The 9,569-nt window shown below is 40.0% G+C and overlaps 1 protein-coding gene across 1 annotated transcript in view; it reads right to left on the reverse strand.

Annotated features, from left to right (window-relative positions):
• Positions 1 to 9,289, reverse strand: part of rnf213b (ring finger protein 213b) — a 44,812-nt gene extending 35,523 nt beyond the window's left edge. The window contains exons 1-17 of the mRNA XM_080454437.1: positions 9,222 to 9,289; positions 8,193 to 8,347; positions 6,417 to 7,255; positions 6,157 to 6,312; positions 5,882 to 6,057; positions 5,310 to 5,593; positions 4,261 to 4,505; positions 3,907 to 4,113; positions 3,578 to 3,788; positions 3,429 to 3,484; positions 3,179 to 3,344; positions 2,936 to 3,079; positions 2,698 to 2,796; positions 2,349 to 2,477; positions 1,902 to 2,067; positions 497 to 664; positions 127 to 270 (exon numbers count right to left, since the gene is read on the reverse strand). Coding sequence (XP_080310563.1) covers positions 127 to 270; positions 497 to 664; positions 1,902 to 2,067; positions 2,349 to 2,477; positions 2,698 to 2,796; positions 2,936 to 3,079; positions 3,179 to 3,344; positions 3,429 to 3,484; positions 3,578 to 3,788; positions 3,907 to 4,113; positions 4,261 to 4,505; positions 5,310 to 5,593; positions 5,882 to 6,057; positions 6,157 to 6,312; positions 6,417 to 7,255; positions 8,193 to 8,347; positions 9,222 to 9,270 — 3,394 coding nt within the window. The 5' untranslated portion in view covers positions 9,271 to 9,289. The remainder of the gene's footprint in view (positions 1 to 126; positions 271 to 496; positions 665 to 1,901; positions 2,068 to 2,348; positions 2,478 to 2,697; positions 2,797 to 2,935; positions 3,080 to 3,178; positions 3,345 to 3,428; positions 3,485 to 3,577; positions 3,789 to 3,906; positions 4,114 to 4,260; positions 4,506 to 5,309; positions 5,594 to 5,881; positions 6,058 to 6,156; positions 6,313 to 6,416; positions 7,256 to 8,192; positions 8,348 to 9,221) is intronic.
• Between the last annotated feature and the right edge of the window lie 280 nt (positions 9,290 to 9,569).

The following is a 9,569-nucleotide window of genomic DNA, read 5'->3' on the forward strand; positions in this document are numbered from 1 at the left end:
TACTAGAACACCAGTACAACTATAAGCCTGTATCAATACAGAGGCCAGCACTTTGCAAACATTCTGTTTAATGTGATTTCAGACATTGTTGAGGAAACTACCAAGGATTTCTTAAATGGACCTCACCTGTGATACAGTCTGTGACCTTCCCTATCATCTTGATCAGCGTGTCCACGTGTTGCTTTTGTTGATTGAAAGCTTCTAAATCTGTTTCTCTTTGAACCAGAATACCATCAGCATCAAAAGGGATGGCCTTATTATGTTTCCTATCTGAAGAGGACAAAATGAAGGAAAAACAATATTAATCAATAAAATGGAATTAAAAAAACAACATTAATCATTTTAAACAATGTTATTAATTATTAATCATCATTAATCATTAATTCATCATGAATCATTAATTAATTATAATAAATAATAATTCTAAAGTCTATTTAACAGTACATTTTTCATAGTCACACATGTGCATTTAAAAAATGAAGGTGAGGTTTCTTACACTGCCTGTAAAGTTTCTTAAACTGTTCTTTGCAGTTCAGTGTGGTCTGCAGATGTCCCAGCGGCACATGGCCTTGAAGTAGTGACTCCACCAGGCGTACCAGTGTACTTTGACAGTCTTGGACCACCTGGAGAGCTGCTTCATCCAACTGCAGCTCCTTCGAATCCACTGCACCAGGAAAAGTCACATAATCATGAACATTGTAAAATTAAAGAAAACTGAAAATAAACTAGAAAAAGTGCTCCTCGGAGCACAGGTCTCCGCCAGGTCAGGTAGGTTATTGTGGCCTCCTGGTGGCGCTATAATAGGCCAATGTTTAAAGGGTGCCATTTGTTCTTAGGCCTTGCACGGCAATCGGACACTGCATTCATGGTTTGAGGCATTTTGTGCAAAACAAAATGTTTTGCTAAATTAGCCCTGTTGGTGGCGCTATAACAGGCCAATGTTAAAAGGGTGGCATTTGTTCCTCAACATAGTGTGAATATGCGTGCAAAGTTTGACCACAATCGGACGGTGCGTTCACGATTTTGTTAAAAACAAGCCACTACTGCAAACTTTAGATGTCAATCTTAGCCAATGAGGATGGAATATGAAAAATCAAACACATCCGTCTTGATCACATGACTATGGAGATCATGTGTACCGATTTGCGTGAAATTTGGATAAAATCGGAAGGAGTAATATAAAAAAATGTGTTTTACATAAGTCGGCCTCCTGGTGGCGCTATAAAAGGCAAATATTAAAAATGCAGGGCAAAGGTTTTTCCTTGACCTCTAGGGAGTGCGCATACAAAGTTTTACACAGATCGGTGCAGTTATAGTTAAAAACATGAATCTGCCTGTTATAGCGCCACCATGAGGCTGATTTGAAAATGTTCAAGTGGAATTTCTTCTTCGGCATAGTGGAAATAAGCGTGCAAAATTTCACGGAAATTGCATGCTGTGTTCATGATTTCAGGCATTTTGTTGAAAACGGGGCACTCCTGCAAACTTTGGAAGCCATTTTTAGCCAATCAGGATGAAATATGAAAAATCTGAAAGACACGTTGTGTTTAATGACTATAGAGATACTGTGTACCGATTTGCGAGATTTTTGGACAAAATCTCTAGGAGGACTGTCAAAAAATATGTTTTGCACAAATTGGCCTCCTGGTGGCGCTATAAAAGGCCCATGTGAAAGATTTGGGGCAAAAGTTCGGAATTGGCATCCAGGGAGTGTGTGTGCACAGTTTCGCTGCGATCAAGCCAACGGTGGCGGAGATTAGCTGGTCACAGACGGACGGACACACACACACACACACACACACACACACACACACACGGACGGACGGAGGGTAAAACATACTCTCTCGCCATGCCTTTCGGCCTGGCGGAGACAATAAAAAGCCACAACTACAGTAACATACCATGAGAAAGAAGGTGGTTGATGGCAGACTGTGGTTTAAGCAGCAGGAACACAAGGTTGTTTTCAAACCGTGCTGCTGACTCGACCACAATGGAGGATATGATGGCGCAGGGAGGATCCTTCACTTTGGAGGTCAGTGCCCGCATCAGGTCTCCCTCCTCCCCTCTCTGAAAATACATACATGTTATCAGTTAGATCAGTCCTCTTAATGTTGACCAATCTGACTACAGAGTGATTAGTACAAAGTCAGATATCGAAAGGAACATTTACAGAGGGCAGGAGAAACTAACCCTCAAGCAAACATTAACCCTTGCAAGTCAAGTGGATCTGCTAAATGCCTGACAGTAGGCCATGCTTGTGCTGAACAGTGCACCAAATTATTTTGTTATTCTCTCTAAGCATTCTAGAGACTGGCAAGTTAACCGTGTATATTTTATAAACCATTTACCTGGCAGATGTCCTTGATAGCAGTCTGACAGAGCTCATGGAAACACATCTGTAACATATCATGGCTTTTCTTTATGGCCCCCATGGACGACTCATGGCAACACACTATGACTTTATTCACATCAGTGTCCTGTAGAGAAAACCAGAAAACTCAATGTGCTGTGTGTATGTGTGTGTGTGTGCGTGTGTGCGTGTGCGTGTGTGTGTGCGTGTGCGTGTGTGTGCGTGTTAGTGTTAGTGTTTGTGTGCGTGCATACGTACTTGCGTGCGTGCGTACGTGCGTGCGTGCGTGTGCATGTGTTCATATGTACATGCAAATATGGGTGTTAATACATGAATGCGGTCCATACCAAGGAAATCCTCTTCCTCAGGTCCTTCTGCACACCTAATCTCCACTGGACCAGTACCTCCTGAATAGAACACTCCACCTTCAGTAGTGAATCCCAAACCTACAGTAGCAATACAACAAAGCAGAATTTGAATGACTTGCAATCTATATTGTGAGCAATAACACAAAGGCAGTAATACAAATGACACACATTAAGACAATAATTGTTGGTCAAGATTATGTAAATGTATGGAATGTACCTCAATTTCTTTGGGGTAGCTTAGAGAGTTGAACTGGATTTGAAGTGGATTGCGGAACAGCCTATCTTTCCATTCACTTATCATCTGCTGTACGTTTCCAACCTTATCAAACAGTCGCTCCTTGGAGGTCTTGTCTTCCTTGGACTGTTGAGCACAAACAAAATGCAGTGAAATGAAGTTCTGTGGTCAAAACAAACACAGACTGACCTTACCTCACACATACTGTAGCCATGCATTTCATACCTCTTTGCTGAGTGCAACATCCAGCATCTCTGCCAACGTCAGCACTAACTGGTAGGACAGCACAGCGGTCTTGTACCCTGGGACATGTCGCACCATGCTGCATGTGCTCCTGGCCACGCCGATGCTAGTCAAGAACAACGACTCCAAGTTTCCAGATTCTATCATCCTATAGACAGTTGTATAGTGTAAATTGAGTGCAAGATTGTCTTTGTGATAACATCGGTAATAATTACAAAACAGATATAATTACCTTTCTTTTTGTTTTTCAACGTTCATGAGTATATGGCTCAAAATCTTCTCAGTATGCTGCGTGTTGGGAAACAAGTTGTCGATGTTGAACATCTTGACAATAAAATATGTTTTAAAAGTGAAACAACTGACATTTTGTACATCAATTACCTCCACGTTCTGTTGCGTTCTGTTGCTATTCACAGACTCGTAGTTTCGGACCCTATATAGCAGACTCTGGATCAAGTGTCCCGGATGTACCCCAGTCAGAGAGGAGAATTCTGGAATGTCCTCAAGTGCTACCAGGGACAACCATCCTTCCAGAACCAGGGGCATCTCTTTAGCCACAGACATGTGTTTCTGGATCAACGTCAGCATTGTCCTGTAAAAAAAAACAAAAAAACAATGAAATAAATACATAAATTTTAAAACAACGTAACTGATATCCAGTATAGACCACCATTTCAGGAAATGATAGCTAAAAGGAGAGATGGACTCACTTTCTTTTGTCGGAATAGCTTCGGATATTCTCTCTAAAGTTCATAAATTTGACGGCGCCCAGTCCAGACCAGTTCTCCTCCTCCACAGTTGGGCCAACTCTAGCAGCGTCCGCCCCTGGCTGTCGGACTTTGTGCAGAAGGGGAATGAGCAGGACAAGCTCTGGAACCCGTTGCTGTGCACAGTGGTTTATCAGGCCAAGCACAGTGCTGAAGAAAGAGCATTTTGTGTGAGTATTTCTGATGTACAATATTCATATAGATTATTAGTATTTTTACCATTATTTATCATTAAGTAGAAGTAGTAGAAGTAGTATTATCAAGAAAATAACAACTTGATGCTTTTGCAAAACGTACAAATGTGGACTGGGGAAGACATCGCGTAACCCTTCCAGGTTGTTGTCCAGTGCAGTGTCTGATGACAGAAGGTGACAAAGCTCAGCCCAGCCCTTCTCTCCAAGATCTATTTTGCAGTGTCTGGTCAACATGAACACAGACAAGCCCAACACAACAGGATTGGTTCTGGTCCAGTTTCTTGATGTTTTGTCCTGAGTGTCTCCTTTTAAGATGTGTAGTAAACGCTCTGAAATGAGGTCTGACACCTGTCAAATAAAATAGAATACTTAGAATAAAAACCAGCACTGTCAACTGAAGATTGAGTAATATATATAATCAACATATTTAACCATATGAATCCTAGTGCCCCTATTCTGGGTGAACATTGGGCAAAAAGAGCTGATCTACAAGCTTAGCACTGCTGATCAATCTTCAGCAAAGAGATTTGGCATAGAGGGAAATACTAGCAGAGCCCTGGGGAACCCAGTCAACTTTACCTCAGAAATACTCTGGGGTGGAGATGACTTTACCTGTGGTTACTGCTGATGTGGAGAATTTGTTACATGATGGTCAAGGTTCATATAGATTAATTTCCAAAATGTACCTTTAATTATTGAATCAATGGCCATACACAAATCCAGAGAAAGGTGAGATTTTAATCAGATTTAAAATATTAAAATTGATGAAGGGTTGTGGCTTGATTTGTGTCATGATAGCCTATCTGCTACTGTACAATTAATTCCAGATATAGACTGACTCATTATAATTTTCTCCACCAACTTTGTTGCATGGATACAAATCTGTGGTAGAGAAGAATGCTCCTTTTTGCATTGTACGTGGCAATGTATAAAGGTTAAAACATTCTGGTATGATATCTGTGACACACTGCCTAAAATTACAGATGCTCCCTTCCTGTTAGACCCTGACGTTTGCCTCTTAGGCAATATCACTACTATCAGTGCAAATCTAAGAAAGCACAAAAGCTACTTCATATCTATACAGTAGATTTGTCTACTATTGAGTTAAAGTGAAGTCATACCCACTAATACTTCTGAAGCAGTTATACCAACCTTGATCATCTGTGGCTGTGAATTATCTGGGTAATACACCATTTGAGGAGCAGATATGAAACTGGTCATGAAATGTGTCAGGTTCTGGCCCAAGACCAGAGTGTTCTCTTTGTTGGATGGGGACCATTCCTGGAACATTCTATCCAGCAGGTCATTGGCTGACATTTGCCAGGCTTCTGAAATCTCCAAAGCCTTTGATTTCTTCCAGCCAAACATAGTTCCAACCCAACTGAGCATAGACCCATGATCAGCACGACCAATGTAGCCTTCATAAAGGTGAAGCTCTAGACAGAAAAAAGGGCATGTTAAGGCAAGGCAAGTTTATTTGTGATTCATACTCAAAGGCAATTAAAAGTGCTTTACATCAGGCATAAAATAATTGGGATCGGGATTTGAAACCACATCACTTTAACCCAACCCCACTAAACTAGGATAATGGGACTAAAAGTCATATTGATTTAAATTATTTAAGACTCTTCAGAGGAATTATTCTATTAGTAGATTATCAGAATAGGTCATTCTGAATGTGTTTTGAATGAGCAAAACGGTGGTTAAATTACTTGTATGCTTACCTGTAATTTGAGATTCCCATGGAATTATAACATGCCTTGTGGCAATCTCTGGAATCTCTTTCTGTCGTTGTTGAACAGCATATCTGTAGACGAGTCGCTGTCCTCTGATTTGGGTTAGGGCACTTTCCTCTATGGAAAGTCTTGCTTCTATCAAATAGCCTTGTTGATGGAGGCCGCTGTGTAGGTAAAATATTATATGGAGAAAATGTTTCGTTTCTTAGTATATGTCGATGACTGATTTGGCTATCATGAACTAAATATAAACTTTAACTCACACAAAATGTGTCCTTTCAAGTTGTAAAGATCCGTTTGCATGACACAGCAGCATATCGTCATGTACTTGGTTGAATTTAAACTTTTTGTCTAACACAGCGTAGATGTGAAAGGTGAACATGGGAACTCCAGGCGGACCTCTCACTGGTGTATGATTACTATGGAGAGAAAAACTTAAGTTCACACTGCACATGAAATGTTATGGTAAATCTAAAGATAGTCATAGTATGGGATGATTATCACATTTTTACGCTAGCTTTACCGATTAACCTGGCTCTGCGATGTCTTGGTGCTTTGCCTTTGATCCGTTTTCAGGGTGGCTGACATCCTTGACCCCATCTCACCATCTTCTTTATTTCCACTCACTGCGTTGGCGTATGACATCGTTTTGGCACCTTCTTTTAACTGCGGCTCTGTGGCACTGCTGGGAATTTCTACATAAGGATCAGCCTCTTTACTCTTCTCCTCCTTGAGGTTTGCGTTCTCCTCCACGGCAGAATCAGACGCTACCCCTTTACTACCTGGAGAAGCATCACATTTGGGCTGGGAGGAATGAGACTGGTCACCTGGCTGGATATCATCCGTGTGGTCATGTTCTATTGGCTGAGTCTTGATAGTGTTGTCAAGTTGCTGTGGTTGATTTTGAGCAGATAGTTGATGATGTTGGCAAGGCTGTGTGTTTTCAGTGCCCTCCTCATGTGGCCTAGAGACGTCAGCAGGTTCTGTCTGGGTCTCCTGCGTGCTCTGCACCACTTTGGGGGTCTGTGTAGCTCTGTTCCTGCCTTTACACTTCCTTGTTTGCGTCTGGCCTTGCACCATTTCTAGATCTTTGCGATGCAGAGTGTCGATGGAGTGTTCTTTTGGAGGCTGTGGTTGACTGGTTTCAGCTTGGCGGTCATCCTGTTGAGGTTCTGCTCCCGTAGAGTCTTGGGTTTTATCAATTTGGGTTGCCATGTTGGCCTGTTCTGTGTTCTGAGGTGCAGGAAGGCTTTGGAAATCCCCGTCTCCCTGGCAGCTCAAGCCTTTCTTTTTCTTTCTGTTGCGGTGCCTCTTCTTTTTCATATCTTGAACTTTCCTGGAGGGATGACCTTGTTCTTGTCCCTGAAAGAGATGTAAAGTGGTGGAAAGTACACACTTTTTTTTACTTAAGTAAAAGTATCAATACTGCAAGTAGAAATACCCTGTTATAAGTTAAAGTCCCGTAATCAAAATTGACTTGAGTAAAAGAACAAAAGTATTGGTATCAAAATGTACTTAAAGTACCAAAAGTAGAAAGTACTCATTATGCAGAATGTCCCAATTCACAAGTTTTCAAATGTATAAAATGTATAAAAATCTTTTAAAAATAGCAGATCTACAAGCTCACAATGGGTCACATCACGATGCATTGTGAGCTTGTAGATCGGCTATTTTCGAATGGCCGAAATGTATTCAGAGCTGGTTAATGTATGTTTTGTTATAATAATCTAAATCTAAAAAGTAACTAGTAATTAAAATTGTCAAATAATTGTAGTGGAGTAAAAGTATAATACTCTGAGATGTAGTGGAGTAGAAGTAAAAGTACTGAAAATTGGAAATACTCCAGTTAAGTAAAAGTACCTCAAAATTGTACTTAAAGGGATACTTCACTTTCGGCGGGGGGAAACATTTAAAAAATATATTAAAAATAAATGAAAAAAGTAATGGAAAATTCATGGCCCCCTCACGCATTAGAGTGTCCTACTAATGTGTGAGGGGGCCTTTATTTTGCCATAACTTCTTTCATTTTTTTTTAATATATTTTTTTAATGTTTATTTTATGTGAAAGTGAAGTATCCCTTTAAGTACAGTACTTGAGTAAATGTACTTAGTTACTTTATACCACTGGAGATGTAAATGTAGCAACTTAATCTTCACTGAGACAGAGTAATGTTAACATGTTGTTTGTCTTGTGAATGGAAAAGAAGACATAGGTCTAACAACATTACAATACATATATTTGTAATAGTTATAAATTGACAAATATAAGCCGTTTTACTATACTCCTTTATACGGTTACCTCCATCTTTTGCCTTGTCCTGGGTCTTTTGGTTGCGACATCCACCTTATGTATTGTACCTTTCTGGGATCCATGGGCACTGTGGATATCACTATCCTCAGTCCCCTGGTCCATCAGGTGTCTCTGTGGGGAGTTCCTGGTACTCCACCTAATATCTGTGCACACAGTCATACAACCGTTTAATTGTAACTAAAGGAAGTGCCCTGTCCAGGCTGAGGTTCACTTATACACACTGTATTTAACAGCATATTATACAGCACCATCTCACAGACATTTAAATTGGGAGTTGCATAATGGACAATATTCTTCTGTACCACCCTGTTTGTTGAAGAGAAGTTTCTGTTTAAAGGTAGGGTAAGTGATTTTCTTTGGATAAAATAAGTGCTAAATAGCTCTATATTCTGATAGTGCTCATTGCTATAGTGTTTGTTCAGTAAAAGGAGTCTCCATATCTCTCCAGGTCTTCAGAAAATGTTTGGGATAGCCTACCAATTTTATCCAATCAGGATAGAGAAGTCAGACAGGTTAAAGATTAAACACGGAAATTGGAAGTGAGCAGACAAAATTGGAACTGCAACACTATAAAAAATGAAGCTGATAAATGCGTAGTCTCTCCTGTTTGGCTGAAATTATGCAACCCACCTGAAAATGTATTTTCTGTGTATGGTGAGACAGGGAGACCCCTGTAACAAACACTCTAGTCTATAGCAATGATTAAGCTACGAACATAATATATAGCTTTAACCTTTTAACGAAAAACTGTTTTGTTTTAGTCAAAACATATCACTTACCTACTGTACCTTTAAGTTCCCCAGCAAAACCATTTACAGATTATTAATAGTTATAAATTGCTCCTGTGCAGAATTCAATTCAGTAATTATGAATTAGCTAACGTGCCAGACTCACTGTAAACAAGAGCAGTTTATACATATAACTCTATGGTTTATACATATTGTTGGTACAATAATAGCTAGGCTGGAGAGAAGTTATAGTTAAAAATAAAACAGTGATCATGATAATTAAAAGTACCTTCGCAATAGCTTTCTCTGGATACAGACGCTGACAGCTGAGCTGGCATCGACCACTATCACAGGAGCTTCATAGGTTTCTGATTCTGAAGCAAATAATATGACGTATTATAGTCATGTTGTTGCATCTAGTTGTAAATTCCAAGGGAACGTCGACAACATCGCAGCACTGTAGCCAGCTATGTAGTGAGCATGCGGCCTATAGTTAAACGGCTGTATTTTCATAACAATGATAAGTGTTGTTATAACCAATGATATTCTTCACATAGCCTACTGTACACCTGGAAATGTATTTGCCATTTGTAGCGGGACCAATCATGAAAGTTAATTTTCGGATTTTGTCAATAGT

Source organism: Gymnoscopelus braueri (genome assembly GCF_963280865.1).
Source record: "Gymnoscopelus braueri genome assembly, chromosome: 17".
Classification (NCBI taxonomy): domain Eukaryota; kingdom Metazoa; phylum Chordata; class Actinopteri; order Myctophiformes; family Myctophidae; genus Gymnoscopelus; species Gymnoscopelus braueri.